The sequence below is a fragment of the Polyodon spathula genome, chromosome 47 (assembly GCF_017654505.1).
Source record: "Polyodon spathula isolate WHYD16114869_AA chromosome 47, ASM1765450v1, whole genome shotgun sequence".
In the NCBI taxonomy this organism is placed as follows: domain Eukaryota; kingdom Metazoa; phylum Chordata; class Actinopteri; order Acipenseriformes; family Polyodontidae; genus Polyodon; species Polyodon spathula.
The window spans coordinates 1,823,803-1,849,125 of NC_054580.1; the positions used below are offsets into that span (position 1 = coordinate 1,823,803).

Below are 25,323 nucleotides of genomic sequence, written 5' to 3' on the forward strand. Positions count from 1 at the left end.
GACTTTACATCCTGTAGCATATCCAGACCAAGTTTAATCCCAATGGAATAAGCGCCTCTCTAACTATATGTAAAAACTAAATACGACAAACAGGGTCCCTCTATATAATCCTAGATGCTGATACTCTCAATAACAAATGTCCTTTTTTTCATTATAATTGGATTAGAAATTCTCTAGTTATGTGTAAAAATGTACGTGTGACACAGTCAGAAAGACTCCACACACCCTCAGATTGTGATACCCTGAATAACTTGCGCTAAAGAAGGTCCTTAATAAGTAACCCTAAAATGACAAACTGACCAGCCAGACAGACAAACAGGCTTCATATTCTATAAGATTAGCATGTGGTATATAACTTGTGCTAAAGTTAGTCCACGACAATTAGATAAGAGATTCTTGAAATATAAACAAATCTGTAAAGTGTGGCATACGAACTTCTCTGGGTGTAATAAGAGGTTTTAAAACGTGGGGTATCGCTCCTTGAAAGGTGTTTTTTTTTAGAGCTTTTTACAGCAATGGGGAATCCCCCTGATTTGCATCGACCTCCTATCTTGGGGTGTCCAGGGATTACCTCTAAATAGAAAGGATTCAGCTGCCCAAGGGGTGGAGTGTTGCATTGGGGACAGTTTAATGGTTACACTCTGGTGTACCAGCAGTACTTAGAGAGATGACTGAACCAGATAAAGATACAAAGTGAATCGAAACAGCAAGAGGAATATGACGGTAATATTTCAGCTCTGCACAACAGTAGGCTGCCCTTTAAGATGACATTTTAAACATCTGGTAGCACACTCGGTTAATGCTCTCAGTTTCCGAATCATATTTTCTGGAAGTCTGTTACTGCTTCACTTCCCAGGTCACTCGTGGTCTGACTGCCAGCGTGTTACTCAACGTTAAGGTGCATTTAACCTCCATGTTTGCTATAGCATGTGGTTCTTTCAAAACTGCACATCTGAGACCCACTGTAGATAGTGCTGAACAGAAGTTGTTATTTTGTTAGCTACAGATGCTTTTTATATTGTTGATCCATGCGTAGACAGACTGCTAGACTTGAATCAACAGGTCGCTAAATGGTTCACAAGCATGCAGAAAGATGCTACAGACCAGGACTAGTTATTACAAGCCCCGCTTGTGGCATTGCTTGAGATCTTTGGAGTTGGCAGCGTTGAAATCAGACCACACAACATGCCCATCTCAAAAGATCTTTTCAGGACCTTTTCTAACTTTACTATTTCAGAAAGGAGAGCTCCACCAAATATTGGTCTGACCGAATCTTTATTGTGTTCTGACAAGGGGCCAGAGAACGTAACATGCTTTTTGACCCGTGGCCTTGCCCATTGAGCTCTAGAGCTGCCCGTGTGCTGGCTGACTGAGATCAATGATTGTTTCTTGATGACAGCTATTGCCAGCGCAGTGTGGCACTCTGGACCACGCTCCACTGCCCTGTGTACTGGCTGATTGTGATGCAATGGTTATTGATTAACGAGAGTCATGCCAGCAGCTGGACCAGTGGCACTCAGGGCAATGTTACCCCCCTTGTAAGCTGGCTGAACTGAGGTGAATGAATGAGTATGACAGCTACAGTATAGCCAGTGGCAGGGCAAGCGGCACTCGGGGTGACATTACCCACCCCCCCCTTGCAATAATTCCTGTGAATCTTCTGCAATGTCAGTTCTCCCTTTTTCTGTATAAACGATGCACAAGGTTATGGTAAACATGCCTTTGATTTCTTTATCTTATTTTTTCAAGCTATTAATGAACAAAATCTATCTACCTTGAAGGTACAAGGAACATGTGTGTCCCACATTGAAGTGAAGCTAACTTTCTTATTTTTGCAATGAGGTGCACAAACAGGGTTTAAAACGTGCTGTCATCCAAACTGTCAGTTTCCTGATCCTTGAGTCGCTCTCAAACATGTTTTAAGAAGAAACCGTTTGAACATGTGTTCGGTTCCTTGTGTGCCTTCAGGCGTTAAGGACAAATTCCCCTTCAACATCATCTAAAGGAATGCAGAGACGCTGAAAAACACAGAAACAGATTCCGTCCTGTTAAAACACCCCAACGCCAGTCCAGCTCACTGCTTCTCCAGTGACTGGCACGTTTTGAATGCTTGTGTCATTCTCAAGGTACCTCTTGGAGTGGAGTGCAGGGACTCGACGTAGAGCAGCACTGAAATATCACCAAGGAACGAGTGTTACATTTTGATCGTTAATATCTCTTTAACACGTCTCCAGGATATGATGAACTGAAACAGAAAATCACAAATGTAACCTAAGCAAGAAAGCATGTATCTACAAAACAATCTCATAAGCCTTAGCCCTTTTTTCACTTTTGTTAGCAAGAGGTGTCTAATGTGCAGTTTTGAAAGAAACACATTTTCAAACACGATTCCTGGTACTACTTCACTTTAGAAAGTTTTCAGTTTCTTTGTCCTATTGTTGGTTTATATGGTTACACTTTCTGGATCATTTTACCTCAACAGCGTCTTCTGGATCATGTTTCTGGCTGTAAGCATTTCAGAATAGAGGAAGCAGCTGTTTGGTTATTGACAGGGAAGAAGCCAGTGAAGGGGTGTGGACCATTTAATCCTCCAAGTGACCCAAAAAGTCCTAGACAGCCTAAATACTGGACTTTAACCATATTTGTTCAACCTAGTGTAGCACCAGGTACCAGATGTTTTAAAATTAAAATGTGTTTCTTTCAAAACTGCACATTTGAGACCTAAATAATAAATGGTTACATTTCATGGCACTTTGTGTGCACCGGTACAAAGCAGGGACTGAGATTCATTGTGCGAGAGTCCTTATCAGTTCCCGGTCCCCTAAATATTTATCAACACATAGCAATGAGGGCGAGGGAGGGTGTGTGTGCATGCGTGTGTGTCAAGGACATGTTTGCGTTTGCCCTCTTACTCATTTTAATGAGCGGCTTTGTCAAAGCCAAGGAGATCACCTGGGGCTGAACAAGCAGCTTGCAAGGCAGGAGTGCTTGTGTTTACCAGGGAGCTCTGTCCGGGGAGGGGCACTCAAGAGAACAGCTGTTTAGCGTAACAAGATTGAAAGAAAGAAAAGGCATTAGCCCTGGGCTAAACCATTTCTGTGCTGTTGCCATCTCATTTGGAGAGTGCTAATTATCTATGATCTGTTATACTCCAAATAAAGGTATTGCAAATGTATAAATATATACACTGGCGGTCAACTGTGTCAGTCCTAAAAGTTTCCAATAGTAGAGGCAAAGTGTAATGAAGTCTAATAAAAGCATGGTAAAGAATAGGTAAGCATTGTAAAGCACAGAGATGTACAGTAAAGCAGATTAAAATACATGGTAATGATAAACTATTGTAAGTGCATAGTATAACCATGGGAAGACTGGACATTTACTTTGCAAATTTACTGTGGCCAACTTTTTTTAATGGACTTTTTTTTTTTAAGGCCTCTTTTATCTCACTCAGACCACACGCTCACTAAATATCTTGGCATCCCTGAATAGATCACTGTCTCCTCTTGAAATATGTGCAAAATAATAAATAAATCCATGCCGCAGGTTCAGTGCTACGAGAAATATTCTCAGTTTACTCCCAGTGCAGAATGACTGTGTGGAGAATTGTTCTTCATTTTAAACATGATTCTGTAATGCTGACTGCCAACACTGGTATCTGTGTGCTCTTCTTTCCTGGCAGTCACCATCGCAGAAACAATCTGCATTGGATTTGAGGAACTGAAAAAACAGTCAGGATGATTGCAGACATCACAACTAATAAGTGAGAAAATTCACAAAACTTTGAGTGCTGTTTTAAGGAATGTTTTCATAAGGACTGTGTTTTAGAGCCCATTTTAATTAATGAAATCAAACCCTTTTAAATTGCTTTGAGTTTATACATGCATTCTTATTTAACATAAGAGAATAAGAACTTTATATTTACAAACGAGAGGAGGCCATTCGGCCCATCTAAGCACATCCTGTTACAAGCAGCTGAGCTCTAAAGGATCTGATCTCCTCAGCAACATGACTAGGTAACCCATTCCATCCCCTCACCACTCTCTGTGTGAAGAAGAGATCAGCAACATGACTAGGTAACCCATTCCATCCCCTCACCACTCTCTGTGTGAAGAAGAGTCTCCTTCAGCAACATGACTAGGTAACCCATTCCATCCCCTCACCACTCTCTGTGTGAAGAAGAGTCTCCTTCAGCAACATGACTAGGTAACCCATTCCATCCCCTCAGCACTCTCTGTGTGAAGAAGAGTCTCCTTCAGCAACATGACTAGGTAACCCATTCCATCCCCTCCCCTCTCTGTGTGAAGAAGAGTCTCCTTCACTCTGACTAGGTAACCCATTCCATCCCCTCACCAAGAAGTCTCCTTCAGCAACATGACTAGGTAACCCATTCCATCCCCTCACCACTCTCTGTGTGAAGAAGAGTCTCCTTCAGCAACATGACTAGGTAACCCATTCCATCCCCTCACCACTCTCTGTGTGAAGAAGAGTCTCCTTCAGCAACATGACTAGGTAACCCATTCCATCCCCTCACCACTCTCTGTGTGAAGAAGAGTCTCCTTCCACTCTCTGTGTGAAGAACCCATTCCATCCTTCACTCTCAACATGACTCACCAGGTAACCCATTCCATCCCCTCACCACTCTCTGTGTGAAGAAACAGTCTCCTTCATCCCCTCACCAACATGTAACCCATTCCATCCCCTCACCACTCTGTGTGAAGAAGAGTCTCCTTCAGCAACATGACTAGGTAACCCATTCCATCCCCTCACCACTCTATGAAGAAGGGTCCCCTTCCCTCTGTTCTAAGTCTATCCCCACTTAATTTCCAACAGTGTCCTCTAGTCCTGGTTTCTGTACTGTACTCAAAGTATTAGTTCAGGTTAACTATGTCAACTCTTTAAGATTGTAAAGACTTCAGTCATGCGCTTCCTTGTTCTTCTTTGTTCCAGGCTCAATAGATTCAGTTCAACCTGTCTTTAGTACTAGTTTATCTCTGTCGCTCGTAAAATTTTCATACAATGTTTATAATCTCTTTAAAAACAAAAACAAAATCCTTCAAGTTTTAAGGCTAGGGCCCAGTTTTTAAGGATTGATGCCTCTTATATTTTTTTTCACCAAAAAAAAAAAAAAATGACAGTCACATGCAAACACAATGCGTAGGAGTGTTGAGGCTGTCAGGCAGCAGGTGCTGGTCGTTGCTTATCTGTGTGTGTGTGTTTCTGTGTTTGTGCTCTGAGCTCTTTTTTTATATCATTTTCAATAGGAGTCATTCTGTCAAAGCACTAGCCATCACCTGGAGCTGAATAAACAAGCCTCAGAGGGTGGAGTGTGCTTGTGTTTACCAGGCAAGCGCTTTGAATAGAGAGGGCACTTAACTGAGCAGCTGTATGCAAGACACAATCAATGTGCAGCCTAAACACACATGCTGTAATATATGCATTACCTTTACTGTATCCTGCGTTGTCCCTATCACAGTGATATCTTTTCAACATAATCCTGCTAGCTTTGATTTCTTTTTTCACACATCATAAATCAACCAGGGAATTCAATGTACTTTTACTTGGGAGCGTTCACCAGGAGAAAGAGAATGTGTCTTCCAAACCTTGCAGTGTGTCCAGATCACGCTCCCTCCTCCTGCAACAATGCTGGTTTTCGGTTCCTGCAGCACGCCCCTCATTTCAATCCAGCATTGTCACAGGAGGGAGTCTGGTCTGGGTGCACCGCGACATGCAGAAGAAAAAGAATCTTTCTCATGAGTCCTGACAAATCGCTCCTGTGTAAAAGCCAGTTCCCTTGTTGATTTGCCTATGATGTGTGAATAAAACATCATCAAAATTATGAGGATTATGAGTTTCTTGTAAACACTGCAGGGGTGTCTGGCCGCCTCAGTAAAGAGACCGCTTCGCAATGCAAAGCAAAGTGCAAAATACGTTTGTTTGTTGGTTTGTACACTTTTTAAATTCATTTTGTGTTCCTCTTCTAAAAGTTTACCACAGTAACTATGCAAAGTGCATATTATAAATTTACCATCTATTACCATGTTTTTTTTAATATACTTGACCATTGTTTCTGTGCTTTACAAAGTTTAGCTATCCTTTACCATGCCGGCACTGTGCTTTAGTACACTTCGCTTTGCGTTTACTATTGAAAACTTCTGTAAAGGACTGTGCTTTAAGTGTCTGTGTGTGTCAGTGTGTGAGCGTGAGTGTGTGTGTTTGAGTGTGTGTATGAGTGCGTGTCAGTGTGTGTTTGGGTTGTGTCAGTGTGTGCGCTTGAGTGTGTGTCAGTGTGTGTCAGTGTGTGTGAGTGTATGTGTGTCTAAGTGCTTGTCAGAGTGTGTGTGTGTTTGAGTGTGTGTCAGTGTATGCGTGTCAGTGTGTGTGTTTGAGTGTGTCATTATCCTGGGCTCGACTGGGTAACTCATTCCATCCCCTCAGTGTGTGAAGGAGAGTCTCCTCTCCTAAGTGTGTCTCTAGTTGTGTGTCTCATCCCACTCATCCCATGTTCATTAACCTATTCGTTGCTATTTCTTATGATCTGCTATTCTGTGCTGTTGAGATATGCCATGGTCTTGAGCTTTTACTGATTACTCTATTTCCATGTTCCAGGCTATCGGTTTGTGTGTGTGTGTGTGTGTGTGTTACTGACACATTGTTAAAAGTAAGAATGACTACCTGGTTTAATTAGCACAGCCTCTGACGCGTCTGTCACCAGAACACTGTCCCTCTCGCTCGCCATGCTGCAGGCGTTTAACAAACAAAGCCAGATTCAATATGTTTGAATCACACACACACACACACACACACACACACACACACACACACACACACACACACACACACGCACACACACACACACACACACACACACACACACACACACACACACACACACACACACACACACACACACACACACACACACACACACACACACACACACACACACACACACACACACACACACACACACACACACACACACACACACACACACACACACACACACACACACACACACACACACACACACACACACACACACACACACACACACACACACACACACACACACACACACACACACACACACACAGCCATGCTGTACCCATATCCCTGTTGTTTTTGTTTCTAGTTGTTTGTTTCCTAATCTCCAAGCTTATCAAGGGCCCTGCCTAGCAGCTGCCTGCCCCCCTCCCCCCTCCTGAATTGTCCCGTTCAGAGGAGGAGGGGGGGGGGGGGGGTTGTTCCAGCTTGCCGTCCGCAGCGCAGGAATGTCTTTGATACGTTTCCTTTCAGACAGGAATGCGCTTCTTGCACCTGCTGGGACAGGGGAGGAATTCTTCAGCTGTGTCACTGTGACCCTTCACCCCCTCACCCCCCTCTAACAACGGCAATGCCTTATCAACAACAGTGTTGTCAGGCCAGCCTCGGGGACTGTGTAGATCTGCATCTCTCTCTCCCACTCACCCCCTCTCCTTCCCTCTGTCTCCCTCTCCTTCCCTCCATCTCCCTCTCCTTACAATGATTGCAGCAAACAAAATAATTTCAACAAGTCTTACTCTCAGCAATCTGCTACACCTGCACCTCCTGGGTCATGTCTTCGGGGTCGTGCTACTGGCTGAAAGCAGGTCAGTCAGCAGGGAAAGCAGGTGGTTGGTTACTGACAGGAAGCAAGCCATTGAAGGGGTGGGGAGATTTCACCTTCCAGATGCAAGATTATCTGAATAAAGGCTGTGTGTGTGTGAGTGTATGTGTTTTTGGGGGGGGGGGGGGGGGGGGGGGGGGGGGGGGGGGGGGGGGGGGGGGTCAGGTATTAATATCAATGTGCAGACAACATTTGTGTATGTATACGTCTATATGTCTGCATATGTGTGTTTGTATGTGTCAGTGTGAGAGTGTTAGTGGGTGTTTATGTGTGTGTGTGTGTGTGTGTGGGCATGTATTACTAGCATTGTGGGGACAAAATTTGAGAAAATGTCCCCAGCTAGTAACTCCTGAAAAAAAACGACGTGGGGACGTCCCCACTGTGTAAAACACTTTTTAAAGAACTAAATATACCTTAAAAAAAAAAAAAAGTGCCAAAATATTTAGTTTGTTGTCGACGTTCACCCTGTTAAAGCAGGTTTTTACTGTGTTTCTTACATTGACTAGGGGGCTTGTAGGCGCACTGTCAGGGTGATTATGTTCCACTAGGGGGCAGAGTCTTGCAGGCGCACTGTCAAGGTGATTATGTTTCACTAGGGGGCAGAGTCCTGCAGGCGCACTGTCAAGGTGATTATGTTTCACTAGGGGGCAGAGTCCTGCAGGCGCACTGTCAAGGTGATTATGTTTCACTAGGGGGCAGAGTCCTGCAGGCGCACTGTCAAGGTGATTATGTTTCACTAGGGGGCAGAGTCCTGCAGGCGCACTGTCAGGGTGATTATGTTCCTCTAGGGGGCAGAGTCTTGCAGGCGCACTGTCAGGGTGATGATCTTAGGCAGTTCAGTGTTTGTGTTGCAGCCGGAGCAGCGGAGTGGGTAAGAGGTCAATTTTTCTCTCTGGGCTGTCCAGCCTCACGGCAGTCACTCTGCTCCCAGTCAATGTCTGGCCTCCGGACTCCCTGACCGGCAGCTGCGAGGCCCCTGACCCTGGCGATGGCCAGCGAGGGGCGAGGGTCACAGTTCGGACGTCTGTCTTCTCCAAATACAGCGGGCCTTCAACTTGACAGTTAAAAACGAGCAATCTTGACACTGAACTTGTTTCAGAGTTTCCCTTAGAATAGTTCACCTCAGAAAAGAAACTCAGCACTGAAATTCAGCAGCTTTCTCCATGCTTATACTCTGCATTTTTTTGATATGCTTTACCATACCTCAGTGTGCTTTACAATGCTAACCCATGCTTTACCATAGGGTAGCATTCACCATTTGTTATTACTTTGCTGTGCTTTTACTATGGGAAACTTTTATAGGGAAACATCACTTTGGGAATACATGAGAAAGTTTTTGTGTAAGCTGCCAATATTGAAATGAAAATGACCGGATACATATTTAAAATGCCAATATAGAATATATATTGTATTGGTAAAATCATGTTGTTTTGGAAGAATTATTCTACCTATATCTTATTTTTATATTTGCTTTATATATATATAAATATATATAATATATATATTATCTTATATATAATATATATTATATATATATATATTAACAAATGTTCTATTTCTTCTTTCTTTTAATTTTCTGTATCTCTTTTCTTTCTTCCTTTCTTTTCTTCTTTCTTCTTTCTTTCTAAAGAAAGAAAGAAAGAAAGAAAGAAAAAAGAAAGAAAGAAAGAAAGAAAGAAAGAAAGAAAGAAAGAAAGAAGGGGAGCGGGTTCCTCAGTTCAGTGACAGTTAACCCGTCCTGCTTTCTGCTGGAGCGTCCAGATTGCACAGCGTGTGGACAGATGTCTGCTCGGGCTCCAGGGACGGTGTCTCTCCTCTCCGGCCTCTCTGCTTTCCTCAGCCTGGAACCCAAGCCCCCCGGGTCCCTCCCCTGTGACTCTCAGGTTAATCACTCTCTGACAGGGCAGCACGGCCTCCACAGAAACAGCCCTGCCGATACACAGCCAGCTGTGAGGAGCGGGGATTGGGTTACAGGTGAGCTGGGGAGGGAGAGGAGGGGGGCTGGGGAGGGAGAGAGGGGGGCTGGGGAGGGAACAGGTTTGCTGCTTCTAAGAGCGTCTTTTTGCAGGGGTAACAGTATTTTCAGTTTATGAAAGATTTTCGATGAAAGAAATCCTATGCAAATTAAATATATGGCAATATATTTAATATAAAAAAAACGATATATTGACATAAATGTGTATCTAATACCTGGTTATATTAATATCTAATATCTGGTAATATTTAAATCTGTATTTAACAGTACTAATAACAGTACAGTATAATATATATATATATATATATATAAAATATATATTTTTCAAAGTTAATTTAGAATTACAACATCATGCTGATAAACTTGTAATACTTCTGTTTTTAGAAACGTTAAAAGCAATCAATTCAACGCAAACGTTTCGACTGCAAGTCGTGTTTCTGAATTCAGAACCATTGAGTATTTAATAGCTAGAGATATTGCTTCTAAGTACCAAAAATACACCCTTCAATAAATAAACTAAGAAGCAGTGAGCTGGCGGATTGCAAGAGGGGCTGAATATTCTTTTCTTTTTCCATGATGGAGACAGGAGGGGGGGCAAACAAAGAGTCTCCCAACTGTCCTGTATTGTGGCTGGCAGGCTGCCCCCCCCCCAACGCTAAATAGATGAGTCCGCAGACAATGGGACGCGTGTGCTATCAGCCCCAGGCCAGCAGAGCTGTATAATAATCTATCGAAGTGCTCCAGCCTGCTCTCACAATGCAGGGAGTCTGTGCAGCTGCCCTCTGTGTAAATACTGCCATATGGCTGGATCATTATCTCCCCAGTCCCGCTCTCTAATTCCTGTGTCATCACCATTTCAAATTCCTTTGGCAAATATTGACCGAGGAGGGCTAGCGGCCACAAGCCAGTCTGCAGCTCTGAGCACCAACATTGAGAAGCAATCCGTTACTGTAATCTGATTACATCTTTCAGAGTAACTCGTAACTATAATGGGGGTTTTCAGATAGAAATGCAGTAATGCTTTACATTTTACCTTCAGTTACATTTTATTTATTAAACGCTTTTCATATCATCATTTTGTTTTTTTTAAAGGCATATTTAGTTCTTAAAAAGCTGTTTTACAAAGTGGGGATGTACCCACAACATCGTTTTTTCAGGAGTTACAATCTTTGTGGGGAAATTTTCTCACACAGACACACCTCCACACACACACACACACATTCCCACTGACACATACAAACACAGACACACACGCACAGACATACACACACACAAATACCCACTAACACTCTCACACTGAGACACACATGCACAGACACACACACACACACACACACACACACACGCACACACACACACACACACACATGCAGACCGGTTGCTGCTCCTGTTTGATATTGGAGTCAGTGAGTTGTATAGACTGGTTTCATTGTACAAATGGAAACGTGATATTGGTGTTCAAGTACTGACAAGGTCCCAAAAGAGTCCCACTGGGAGGGATCCCAGATGTCTCTCTTGGGAAGGTCACGATATTTGCTTCCACAAGGAGCAGTGGCTCTGGCACAACAGCAGGACAGGGAGTCAAAATGAGCAGGGGCTGTTTGTGCTCACCTCTCTGCAGCGGCCCCTACTGGCCAAGCACTCGGTGAGCTCAAACACCTGCAGGGCTTGTCCTCAAGGGGGCGGTAGCTCACAGCCGCTGTGGCGCTCTTGGGTGTAAAGAGGCGGTTGGCTTGGGGATCGGAGGATGCCGCTGACCTTCAGTTCTCTGCAATAGAATGGACTGGAGGTTCCAGGGTTGCCCCTCCCTGAATGGAATGGACTGGAGGTTCCAGGGTTGCCCCTCCCTGCAATGGAATGGACTGGAGGTTCCAGGATTGCCCCTCCCTGCAATGGAATGGACTGGAGGTTCCAGGGTTGCTCCTCCCTGCAATGGAATGGACTGGAGGTTCCAGGGTTGCCCCTCCCTGCAATGGAATGGACTGGAGGTTCCAGGGTTGCCCCTTCCTGCAATGGAATGGACTGGAGGTTCCAGGGTTGCTCCTCCCTGCTCTAGACACTGAGGAGCAGGGCTCCTCCTTGGGCTCCGTGTTAATGAATGAATCTCGCTGTCGGCTCACAGGGGGAATGTTTCCTTCCTGTGGAATGGCTTTCCCTAGAAACAAGGGAAGGCTTTGGTCTCCCTGGATACAGGGCTGCTGGAGGAGGGGATGTGGAGGGGGGGACCTCTTTGTCCAGACCTCTGCTTCCCAGCTGGCTTCCATTCCATTGCACCCCCACTGTTAAATTCAGAGAAGCAGGACCGCTTTCCATATGGTGGGGAGGGGGGGGTGAGGGGTTCCTATTCTGATAAGCACACTGTTTGGTGTTTATATACAGGTCGAATCTTAAATACAGTTCAGTTTGAATATCACTCCAAATCGACAGCTCTGCCAACAAGCCTGTCAGAAACGTACCGCTCTGCCAAACCTTCTGCCCCCCTATAGACTTCACTCATTGTGCTTCACAAAGTCGAATGAAACCTGCTGAACTATGTTATGTTAAGCTATTGAATTACTGTATGCTAAACGAAATACTGACATTGAGATATTTAACATGAAATACTGTACTTCTACCATGGGTTCCCGTAGACTTTTCCAATAACATTGTGTAGTTTCTTTGATTACATGATGTTAAATAAACGATCTCAATTATGGTCTGTGGCGCCAGCCCCTGTGCGCATTATGTATTATTTTGTGTTATTATTGTTTCCTGTTTTGTGTCTTAAACAACTTTTATTGTTGTTTTACAGCATGGATGTGGTTCAAATCCCCCAGCCAGCTAAAACTCATGCACAATGTGGCCATCTTCCAGTTCATCAAGTAATTACCAACTGGGAGATGGACACACAGATAGAAAAGCGAAGCAGCTGCTGCAGGAGGGGTGAGGAGAGTTGGAGTGTGGAGTTTGGTGTGACAATAAGAACTGAAATTATATAAATATAGATGATTGCTACTGGCGCTGTCTGTTTGTCTCAGAGCTTCACTCGCAGTACTGTGTGTGTGCGTGTGTGTGTGTGAGTGCGTGCACTTGTGTGAGTGTGCGTGCATGCATGTAGCGTGCGTGCATGTGTGTGCCCACCACGCCACGGCTGTGAATTCAGAATTAGCGCCCTCAGTATGAAGAAGAACTAAGAATAAAAAATTGGGAGGTGGCAACGAAGCGCTTAGTGAACATGGAGAAGTGTGACAGGCCGTCAGATAAGCAAAGGATGTGTTAGTATCATGATATATTAAAACACAGTGTGGCATACCGACAGCCGGCTGTGTGACAATACAAATGGACAGAAGTACGGACAGACAGACTGTGTATCCCCAGGCTTGATACTCTCTATAGCATGTGCTATGTTAATAATGCAGTGTCATGAAATAATAATGCAGATTCATGAAAGAAATGGCACGTGTGGCTTTGATTTAAAACAAGTTGGCCGTTTTTATATGCATACATCCTATAAATAAAAGAATCATTCATCTTCAAAAAACCCATTTTATTCAACCTGCAATACGAAAATATATTGATACTGTATTTATAAACATACTAAAGAAAAATCAAGTTTTATACAGTAAATTAGTCAAATCCCTATCTGTACAATTTTAAACATTAGTTGCTGACAAAGTTAGGATTAATAGTCAACAATCTTGAATATCTTTTAAAATGAAGCACTTTAGAATTATCAGAGCGGTTTTAAATTGCACACTGTTTGCATTGCTAATGCCTTTTTTCTCAAAATTGGGTTTGCTCTGTTTAGAAGCAGCGCTCCAAGCGTACTTGTCATTGAGGGAGCTTCTGTGTGTGGTTATTTACATGGTGTAGTGGCACGTTTGGGCGAGAGGATCAGGTTTGTGGCCACAGAGAGGGATAGTGTAAATCTCATTTACTCGTAAGCATGACGTAAAACACGAATAACTGAATTAACCTAAAATAAAGTGAGACCATTTTTCATTTGCCTCGAGCGAAACTCCCCCTTTATTGTCTTTCACTATGGGCACGTGTAACACGGGCTATATCAGTGTCTGTAGGGATACAGCGACATCTAGTGGACAGGCTTTGCAGCTCAGGCACTTTATATTGACAGCAAAACAGACTCGATTCAGGAGAAGACGCGGCTCTTGTCAAAGCCGTTACTTTGCTTATCTATCCTGTGGTGCAAGTGAACATCAACAATTGAATTAAATGCAATATCTGTGTAATAATAATATCCTATATTAGGTTTAGTGACATGTGTGTTAGTACCATTGCACATACCTGGGTGTTTGAAAAAATACTGTTATATTACTGTTAAATATACACAACTTTGAATAATGAAGTGTATAAGGACGAGAAGCCCATGAGAACAGGAGGAGGCTGTGCAGCTCATCAGTGCTGTCTGGTTCCAAGCAGCTGATTGATCTCTTAAAGGATCCCAGTGATTCAGCATCAATAGCATGACTAGGTAACTCACTGCCTCGCCTCCCCACTAAGTTGACTTTCTAATGGAAATTGTGATTTTTGTCAATTTCCCCCAAGATATCTTCAGAAATTAATATGCATAACTTTAAAATCTTTTTTTTTTTTTTTTTTTTTAAATAATAAATTACAAGAAGCAAAACAAAACCTGGACTTACAGCTATGTCCAAAAGCTTTGCATCACCTTATAAAATAAATTAATTTTTCTTTATAAAGTCGAATGAAACCTGCTGTATTATGTTATGCTAACATATTGACTTGCATGCCGCTTTGTAGTTTTTCCTTTACTTTTGTCCGTAGCTGTAGACTGTGTGAGACATAGCTAAGCTTTCTGAATGTAGACCAACAGCCTTTTGCAACTTAATCAAAAGCTTCCTTAGATAGCAGTGCCACCTTCTGGTCAAATATTGTAATGCATATCATAAACCACTAACGGCTTTCAATAATTTCATCACAGGTCACAGGGAAGGCTCAGGAGCTAATCTTCAGCTCTAGGTGTCTGCCATAGACGTGTGTAGTGGAGATTTGCCCAAGTGTCTTTATATCAATAAGCGATAGCACCATCTAGTGCACAGCTTGTGTATTACCAGCAAAATGAAAGGAAAGCAGACTCACAGTAGCTTGTCATTCGACTGCTATGAAAACACCTTGGCTGATCTAGATTGTGTTTTATACAGTCAGGTGTCATGGGAATGAGTGTTAATATGTGTTAATAATTGTAAAACGTGTTTAAAATTACTGTAGCTTTTGTAAAACCCAGGAATTTTTTGATAACAAATTGGTAAAAACTGAGATAAGGGGTCTTGAGTTCATGTAAAGAAAGCGCTACCAGGACTGTTCACTGAGACTTGATGAAGACCTGATATCCCTGTTCATCCTGAGAGCTGCAGGAAGCCGTGCTGTCCTCTAGGGGTGCTGTGGTGGGGTTGGGCAGGTACAGGTTGCCCTGGGCATTGTACTCGTCTCCTCCCAGCCCCTGCACTGCGAGCTCCAGGCCCTGGTTGATGTACTGGGCCTCCTCCTTGGCGTGGAGGGGAGGCAGAGAGGCCAGGAGCTCCTTCAGGCTGCTCTCGAGCTCTGAGAAGCTGGGTCTGTCAGAGGGGTCTGGGCTCCAGCACACAGTCATCAGCTGGTACCTGAGAGGGGAGGAGATGGGTGGAGTCAGGGCTGTTAAAGAGATTGCAATACACTGCTGGACACTAGAGGGCGCTGACACTTACTGATTTAAACACACTTCTGCAGATTGAGCCTGCATTTGATTTGTGATGCTTACAGTCATTCTGAGAGGTTCTTATTGCAGTTGCTGAAATGACTGCTTTTGTGTTTGTTGATCAGTCTGAGCTGCTCTGACTAGGAGATCAGGAGCTGCTCTTCAGGTCTAGTTGCATGCAATGAGATGCACAGTGTGGAGTAACTGCAATGAGATGCACAGTGTGGAGTAACTGCAATGAGATGCACAGTGTGGAGTAACTGCAATGAGATGCACAGTGTGGAGTAACTGCAATGAGATGCGCAGTGTGGAGTAACTGCAATGAGATGCACAGTGTGGAGTAACTGCAATGAGATGCGCAGTGTGGAGTAACTGCAATGAGATGCGCAGTGTGGAGTAACTGCAATGAGATGCGCAGTGTGGAGTAACTGCAATGAGATGTACACACTCAAATTCAATTGTAACGCTTTATCAACAATGTCCCTGGCCTCCTTATAAAGGAGGGCTAACCGATGCTTTACAAACTCTCCCCTTACCTCTTATTAGCACCACTATCATTAGCACTGCCCTTTCTTTGAAGGAATGCAAACCAAGACTTTATACATTCCCTTGCTGGTTAACAGCAGTCTCTCTGAAGTGCTCCTGAGTGGCGCATCCAGTAAAGGCGCTCTGTGTGGAGTGCAGGATGCGCCCTATAGCCGGGAGATCGCAGGTTCGAATCCAGGCTATGTCATTGCTGACCATGACCGGGGGTTCCTAGGGGGCGGCGCACAATTGCCCGAGCCCCACCTGGGTAGGGAGGGCTTAGATTGGCAGGGGAATCCACAGTTCACCGTGCACCCCCTGTGGCTGATAGGGCGCCTGCGGTTCTGCAGTGGAGACGCCAGATCTGTGTTGTCCTCTGGCAGTGAAGGCCTGGTGGCCTCGCTGTGCGAAAAATGATGGACTGGCAGGAACACGTTTCGGGGGATGCGTGTTCCAGCCTCTGTTTCCCGAGTCGCCAGGGGGTTTCAGCAGTGAACTGGGATAGAAATAGCAATTGGGCATTCCAAATTGGGGAGAAAACCGGGGAAAATAATCAGAGGCACAGTGAGGTTAATGGGCCGTTTTCAGACACAAACATATTACCTTGGGTGTGAAGCCCTCCAGTGGAGAATGTACTGTACTACTCTTCAAGTACTAACTGCATCATTAAAATAAAGTTTGAATACAAGCAAAACTATTCCTTTCAAGGAAACGTGGTTAATCTGTAGGGTAGAACACGATAAAATTAACAATAAACAACACTTTAAAAATATTGAACTGTATTGAATTGCCGTATAATATGTAGTTCCCCATGAAAAATTCAGTTTCTGAAAGAATAATGTAAATATACATATTTTTTTACACTTGAAAATAAACACAGCAAACGTTTGCCTGCTTGACACACTGCCTGTCACTCTGCATTTAGGAACCTGGCAGCCGGTTTAGTTTGCTTCCGGTAAAGGATTGAACACACACTGCATAGAGCTGCACCATTTCTTCAAATGTTTTCAATGAAAAAGACACCAGCTGCTGCATCAAAGACCGCTCTGTCCAGCACAAGAAGAGAACATTTCATGTGTCTGTTGTTATTTTTACATGTATTTTTATTTTTGTTTTGTTTGATAATTCACTGATTGTGAAAATAAAATGTCTTTAAAAGGTGCACATAAAATACAAAATAATATTCTAGAATTTAGCATTTATTGTATTCGAGGTAAGCATTTAAATATTTAAGAACATCTGTTGTCTAATTACTCTGGGGAAAATTATCATTTTTTTCTGCTTTAATAAAAATCATGTTTAGTCCTTAAATATCTTGACCGTGCCCTAACCATCAACGACTATATCAAGAACAATTTATTATTCAAAGAAAAGTAGCAAAAAATATAAATATTTTTGTTAAAATACTTTTTTCTATCTAGGTCACTCACATGGAGACAAATGAGGTCCTTCAAATTTTTGAGACAAAAAACCTAACCTGAACCACCTGTCTATCAGTGTGGTTTGTGTGACATCATCACCGGTGAAGGGAGGCGCTCTCCTCAGAATCGGAGCCTCTTTGTAGCTGTGCAAAGGTGATACAGAAGGATGTTCTACTCACAGCTTGGGGTCGCAGTCGGCCGGCTGCTTCAGTCTATTCCCTGCTTCGAGGAACTCAAACATCTCGTGGTTCTGAACTCCAGGGTAAGGGCTCCGGCCACGAGACACGATCTCCCACATGGTCACCCCGAAAGACCACTGAAACCAGCCGAGGAGAGAGATGTTAACTTGCCTGTCCTGGACTGGAAGGAGCACCCTTTCTCTTAGGGAATGAGGGAGGGAGGGAGCAGTTCAGTCTCCGTGCCTCAAGCCTTTCTCTTAGGGAATGAGGGAGGGAGGGAGCAGTTCAGTCTCCATGCCTCATGTCTGTCCTGGACTGGAGGGAACACCCTTTCTCTTAGAGGGGTGAGGGAGGGAGCAGTTCTGTCTCCATGCCTCAAGCCTGCCCTGGACTGGAGGGAGCACCCTTTCTCTTAGTGGGGTGAGGGAGGGAGCAGTTCAGTCTTCATGTCTCAAGCCTGCCCTGGACTGGAGGGGACACCCTTTCTCTTAGAGGGTTGAGGGAGGGAGGGAGCAGTTCAGTCTCCATGCCTCAAGCCTGCCCTGGACTGGAGGGAGCACCCTTTCTCTTAGGGGGGTGAGGGAGGAAGCAGTTCAGTCTCCATGCCTCAAGCCTGCCCTGGAGGGAGCACCCTTCCTCTTAGGGGGTGAGGGTGGGAGTAGTTCATTCTGCATGAGAAGTGATTGGATTAGCCTGCAGTCTGTCTGCTCTCTCTTACACCTCACTGCCTCTCTTTCTCCTCACTGCCTCGCTTTCTCCCCTCACTGCCTCTCTTTCATTCTCACCACGTCGCTCTTGCTTGTGTAGACAGACTCTGCCATGCTCTCGATTGCCATCCACTTGACAGGCATCCGGATCGCCACCTTTTGTCTGTAGTAGTTGCTGCTGTAGATCTTCTTAGAGAGGCCGAAGTCAGCCACGCAGACTCTGAGATCATCTCCCAGCCTGCCCAGAGGCAAGGGACATGTTAATAAAGACACTCAGGTCTCACAAAAAGGCCACCCTCCTAGTCACTCAGCTCTAACCGCTAGAGCTACACTGCTTCCCTCCCTCCCTCCTAGTTTCTCAGCTCTCAAGAATAGGCCACACCTCACACCGGTCAAAGCTGCAGGACTCACATGCAGTTGCGTGCTGCCAGGTCCCGGTGTAGAAACCCTCTGCTACTGAGATACTGCATCCCGGAGGAGATGTGAATCATGAAGCGCAGCAGAGTCTGAGAGGGAACAAACTGGAAGAGAGGAGAGCAGAGTGAGAGAGAAGCACACTGGAAGAGAGGAGAGTGAGAGAGAAACACATTGGAAGAGAGCAGAGTGAGAGAGGAACACACTGGAAGAGAGCAGACTGAGAGAGGAACACACTGGAAGAGAGCAGACTGAGAGAGGAACACACTGGAAGAGAGCAGACTGAGAGAGGAACACACTGGAAGAGAGCAGAGTGAGAGAGGAACACACTGGAAGAGAGCAGACTGAGAGAGGAACACACTGGAAGAGAGCAGAGTGAGAGGAACACACTGGAAGAGAGCAGACTGAGAGAGGAACACACTGGAAGAGAGCAGAGTGAGAGAGGAACACACTGGAAGAGAGGAGCACACTGGAAGAGAGGAGAGCAGAGTATGTACTTTAACTATGCTTTACCATGATTTCACTGTGCTTTATTACACTTTGCTATTCTTTTACTATGGGAAACTTTTACTGTGCTGTATTACAATTGCTGTCAGAACTCTAATAACAAGAACTCCAGTTTCTCTTTCCTCCAGTCGGATATTAAACAAGTAAGAAAAGAAACATTAAGAAGCTGCAGATCATATAAATGTCTTATTACAATCTGATTACAGTCTGATTGCAGTCTGATTACAATCTGATTACAGTCTGATTACAGTGTGATTACAATCTGATTACAATCTGATTACAGTCTGGTTACAATCTGATTGCAGTCTGATTATAATCTGACTACAGTCTGATTACAGTCTGATTACAATCTGATTACAGTCTGATTACAGTCTGATTACAGTCTGATTACAGTCTGATTACAATCAGATTGCAGTCTGATTACAGTCTGATTACAGTCTGATTGCAGTCTGATTACAGTCTGATTACAATCAGATTGCAGTCTGGTTACAGTCTGATTACAGTCTGGTTATAGTCTGATTACAGTTTGATTACAATCTGATTACAGTCAGATTACAGTCTGATTACAGTCTGATTACAGTCTGGTTACAATCTGATTGGTAGTTTCACCATGGGGATCTCTCCATGCCGTGTAGCCAATAGGAATCTCCGCAGGTCTCCATGCTTCATAAAGGGCAGGATGACCATCGGCGAGGGGATGCGAGATTCAGGGTTGGACTCCAGAGCGACCCCTACAGGACAGAGCGGTCATTTCACCGGCACAGGAGCCACAACACTTTGAACTGGCTCACTTTCTAACGTCTCCTTCCTGCTAGAATCGTACAGCGATAAACTAAACAGCAGCACAGACAGACCTGGATACAGTTTCTTCTTGGATAGTGATCATCATCTTCTTCTTTCTGCCCAGCTCAGCCCAGCCCAGCCCGGCCCAGCCCTGCCCTGCCCTGCTCATATACCCGCTGCTGTATCTGCAACTGTTTCCTTCTTACCTAACAGTCGGACCACGTTGGCGTGGTTGAAGTTCTGCATGATCTCTGCTTCTTTCAGGAAAGACTCCAGGTCCTCTTGACTGTAGAGCCCCACTACAATGACAGATAGACAGTCTCTTACATACAGCACTGCTCGTAGTTACGATAGGGCTTCCTCTTTACTACACCTTTACTGAGTGTTTGACTGGGGGTCTTCATTGGAACCCTGTTAATGATACAACACGTTCAGCACTTTCAGTTTCTGAGTCGTTTGTGAGCAGTTGAGCTGAGCTGTGATTGAGTGTGGCGGAGACACTGGGATCCAAAGCCAATAAGAGAAAAGCGTTGGGTATGATTGACACCCGTTTCATTTGCTGGGTTTTCTCTTGGATATCCCGGGTGCATTTGGTCAGAAGCAAAAAAAAAAATTTAAAATGATGGCATTGAGTAGCAAAGCCCCAGCAGCCCAGCAAAATTGTATGTTATCACAAAGCATAAAATAACCAAGGGGGGGTTTGTTTCCGTGTTACATACCTTTCATCGTTTTCACCGCCACTTTGATCTCTGGCCCGTCCGTTGGTCTGAAGTAACCCTCATACACAGCACCGAACTCCCCTGCAGGAAAGAGAGAGTCCAGTGAGACAGAACCAGTGAAACACACACCCCAGTGAAACACAGACCTACTGAGACACAGACCCAGTCAGATACACACACCAGTGAAACACAGACCCAGTCAGATACACACACCAGTGAAACACAGACCCAGTCAGAGACACACACCAGTGAAACACAGACCCAGTCAGGTACACACACCAGTGAAACACAGACCTAGTGAGATATAGTCCCAGTAAGACACACATCACAGTGAAACAAAGACCCAGTGAAACACAGACCCAATGTGATACACACCCCAGTGAAACCCAGTGAGATACATACCCAGTGAAACACAGACCCAGTCAAATACACATACCACCGAAACACAGACCTAGTGAGATACAGTCCCAGTGAGACACACATCCCAGTGAAACAAAGACCCAGTGAAACACAGAGCCAGTAAGATACACACCCCAGTGAAACACAGACCCAGTGAAACACAGACCCAGTGAGTCACAGACCCAGTGAAACACACACCCCGGTGAAACACAGACCCAGTGAGATACATACCCAGTGAGACATAGGCCCAGTGAAACACAGACTCAGTGAAACACAGACTCCAGTGAGACACAGACCCAGTGAGACACAGACATAGTGAGACACAGACTCCAGTGAGACACAGACCCAGTGAGACACAGACACCAATGAAACACAGACTCCAGTGAAACACAGACTCAGTGAGACACACACCCCAGTGTGCAGTGATTATCTCTGAGGAGAGACTCACCTGAGCCCAAGTCCCGACCCAGACTCAGCTCACTGCGTTCCACCAGGACATCCTTCAGACTGGACTTCAGCTGCTCACTGACCCCCAGACGCTGCCCTGAGAGAGGGGGAGAGGAAGAGACTGAATACCTGACACTGACCCCCAGACACTGCCCTGAGAGAGGGGGGAGAGGAAGAGACTGAATACCTGATACTGACCCCCAGACACTGCCCTGAGAGAGGGGGGAGAGGAAGAGACTGAGTACTTCTGATACTGACCCCCAGATACTGCCCTGAGAGAGGCGGGAGAGGAAGAGACTGAATACCTGATACTGACCCCCAGACACTGCCCTGAGAGAGGGGGGAGAGGAAGAGACTGAGTACTTCTGATACTGACCCCCAGATACTGCCCTGAGAGAGGAGGGAGAGGAAGAGACTGAGTACTTCTGATACTGACCCCCAGATACTGCCCTGAGAGAGGCGGGAGAGGAAGAGACTGAGTACTTCTGATACTGACCCCCAGATACTGCCCTGAGAGAGGCGGGAGAGGGGGAGAGGGGGAGTGCATCTAATACTGACCCCCAGACAGTGCCATGAGAGGTGGAGCAAGGGAAATGAGAGAAACAGGAGTTGTGAAAGAGAAGAGGAGAAAGGAGGAAGAGAACAAGAAAGAGAAGGTGAGAGCGAAAAGTATAGGGAGAGAGCAGAGGAGAAGGAGAGAGTAGGATAGAAAACAGAAAAGAGGGGAGAGAGACAGGAAAGAGGGGAGAAAGGAGAAATGAGAGAGGAATAAGGGGGAGAGAGAAGTAGAGGGAGGAGGGGGAGAGAGAAGATGGTGGAGGGTGAGGGGAAGAAGGGAAGAGGAGAAAGCGAGGGGAGAGAGCAGGTGATCAATGGTCAATACAGGTCACACTCACAGATCACCCCCTCTGATACAGACGACACCTCCTCAGTCGGTCGCTTGTAGGTCCGGCCAGAATCGACAGGCAGCAACTCCACCTCCTGTTCTCTACTGGAGAGGAAAAAGGGGGATGAGAGAGGAGAGAGGGGGAGAGGGGGGAGATGGGAGAGAGGAGAGAGGAGTTGGTAGAGCAGACATGGAGGGGGGAGAGGGTAAAGTTAATTCGTTACTATTAAACATTTGACACTTTAAAATTGCTGCCTCTTTGCTAATGGAAGTAGTCGGGACTCACGTTAGTTTTTTGTATTTCTTCCGCGTGGCGCTCAGCACTATAACAACGAGAGCGATGAGCACAGCGCCCCCTAGTGCGGCTCCCAGCACCACGTGGTGCTGCACTGAGCTCGGCTTCTCAGACACAGGCAGGGTGGTGATCGGGAGAGGCTGGGGTACCCCTGGGAAAAGAAATTCACAAACCTTTAAAAACACAGATTCACCCCCCTGGCAGGGCTGTAACATGAGGAAACATGAGAAAAATAACCGTGACCTACACTAAGGAGCAGACAGGAGTGAAGAGAGAGAGAGAGAGAGAGAGAGAGAGAGAGAGAGAGAGAGAGAGAGAGAGAGAGAGAGGAAAAAAGGGTCAATAGAGATAGAGAAGGGGATCGAGAATGGGAGGGAGAATGGAGGAGAGAGAAAGGGGGAAACAGAATGGGAAGAGGAGAAAGGAAGAGAGAGAGACTATAGATTTGGTAGATGAATGTGAAAGAAGAAGGAAGAGAGAGGGGAGCGAGGCTGGCAAGAGAAGAGAGGAAGGAGGGAGAGTCATACAGAGAGACAGGGGGATAGAAAGGAGAAAAGAGAAAAGGGGAAAGAAAAGGAGATGATCCGAGAGAGAGAAGACAATAGAAAACAATGGACAGTAATGTGAATAGAAGGTTTTGAAGGAGGGCTCACACGTGGTGATGCTGACTGCACTGGAAGCCCGAGCCATTCCGCTGGTTGCTGACACCGCGTTGCTGGCTTCGATATGGAATCGGTACTGGAGCGCCCTCTGCAGGCCGGTCACAGTGACCGTGGTGTTGGTCAGTCTGCTAGCCCGCGGGTAGTGGACAGCGTCGCCACAGCGCTCCCAGTCCTTACTGCCTGCCTTCTCCCAGCACCCCACTGCATACTGGACATCTCCCCTCCCCCCCAGATCACCAGGGGGATCCCAGGACAGAGTCACTGAGGACTGGTGGACAGAGAATGTGAGGTTTTGGGGGGCAGAGGGGGGCTCTGTGGAGGAGTTCAGAAAGTACCAATTCAAGCATGTGAATAATCAACCATGAATAAAGAAAACCCTAGTGCCACCAGCCTTGGAACTGTGGGACTTTTATTAACCCTTTTATCCACTCAGACCCCTTACTTAGGAAATATCTTGGTGTCCCTGATAGCAAATTATCTTTAAATGTATGCAAAAAGATGTGAATGTTCAAGCCATCTTGCAAAAAGCAGCGGTACCACAAAATATTCTCAATTTACTCCTGATGCAGAATGACTGTGTGGGACAATTGTTCTTCATTTTCAACAATGCTTTTATTTTCAGTCTCACATTGCTGATGAGTAAAATGTGTGGAACTGACTAGAAGCATCTTGCCATGGTCTTCAGTAGATATTGCTATGAACCCTGCTGGGCGTTTTAAAACAAAGTTTGCAGGATGTCCTGCATGACATAATTTCAATTTGTGCACTTCATTCTGCCTTTAATACTACATAATGGTTTCACTGGGTTTGTTTTTTACAAAGTGACCATGGAGGTGTATTATATATGCTGGCAGGGACTCTGTACATACTGGTGCAGCCCAGCTCCACTGGGTCACTGGACAACCGGAAGTATCCCATCATGCACTGGCACGACTCTGCTCCCTCTGCCTCTGTCTTGCTATTGGGCGGACACTGCCGACACCCCTCACTGCGATTGGCCGGTTTGTAGTATCCAATCCTACAGGCTATAGAAGGGAGCAGAAAATGAGAGAATTCAAGATTTGAAATTGTGTACATTCCAGTGTAGCTTCCATTCACGCCCTCTTGTTCTTCTCTCTGTGCTGAATTTGAAGCCGTGTCTTGGGTCGACTTTATCAAGACCATTTCTGATTTTAAAGACTTCAGTCAAGTCCCCTTTTCCCCTTCTCTTTTCCAGGCTGAAGAGCTGAATTATTTTATCGTGTCGCCGCTATCCTACCTGGATTGACCCCTACCTTCAGTGTCTATGTTCTTAATAAACACTTTTTATTCTTGCCTGTGTGTCTTCTGTCTACTGATTACCAGTTATTCACCGCTGTGACTTAGCTGGGTGTGTTGACCATGTATTTAATTATACTGGTAGTGTCGTCTTTGGGCTACTGATCTGGAGCCTGCACCGCTTCCTGCAAACCTTAGGAGGCGCTACATTCCACTCTGGGCAGACTGTTCTACCAGCTGTATAGAGGACATGTTTGAGAGCTCTACTGAGGGGTGCAATAAACCTTTCAAAGTCCCCAGTATGTGCTGACTGATGTGCAGGTATTGCTTTTGAAAACCCTCACCTTCACACTGCTGTCCAGTTTCTTGGTATCCTCTGTCACACACACACTGCCCCTCCAAGTCCCCCCAAATCCCGTCTGAGCCGCACTCCCTGAGCGGGGGAGACACTTCAATGGAGTTCTCAACGCAGACCCCCCTTATCTGGCCGGCCCCGCCAGCCGCACTGGGGAACTCAGCCTGGCCCTCAGAAAAGCCTGGGCATTTCCTGAAATACACCCTAACCCTGGAGAGGAAGATGCAGGGGCCGGAATAACCGAAGCCCAGGTGGAAGCCGGCTTGAGAGAGAAGGCCCAAGTCTAAAGCAGAGACTGAGTTTGTGCTCTCTGCTTTTGTCTGAGGGCTTGAATCGTGGTGGAAGTGCCTTGTGGCGTTCACTGGGGTGGGCTGGGAGGCTAGGTGAACGCTGAGCCGTCTTGGTGATAAAGGATTCTCTGACTCCAGTAAGTAGACTTCTAGCTGGCAGGC

At 45.4% G+C, this 25,323-nt stretch overlaps 1 protein-coding gene across 1 annotated transcript; it reads right to left on the reverse strand.

Moving 5' to 3' along the window:
- Positions 1-14,321: 14,321 nt before the first annotated feature.
- Positions 14,322-25,320, reverse strand: si:ch73-40a2.1 (tyrosine-protein kinase Mer; the record flags this gene model as incomplete). Its single annotated transcript, XM_041238020.1, has 13 exons — positions 14,322-15,241; positions 17,441-17,577; positions 18,226-18,385; positions 18,559-18,668; positions 19,678-19,799; positions 20,058-20,150; positions 20,571-20,651; positions 21,418-21,513; positions 22,313-22,407; positions 22,589-22,748; positions 23,251-23,571; positions 24,129-24,284; positions 24,861-25,320. Coding segments are annotated over 13 exons (2,289 nt in total), but the record flags the coding sequence as incomplete, so codon positions are not given.
- Positions 25,321-25,323: the final 3 nt, after the last annotated feature.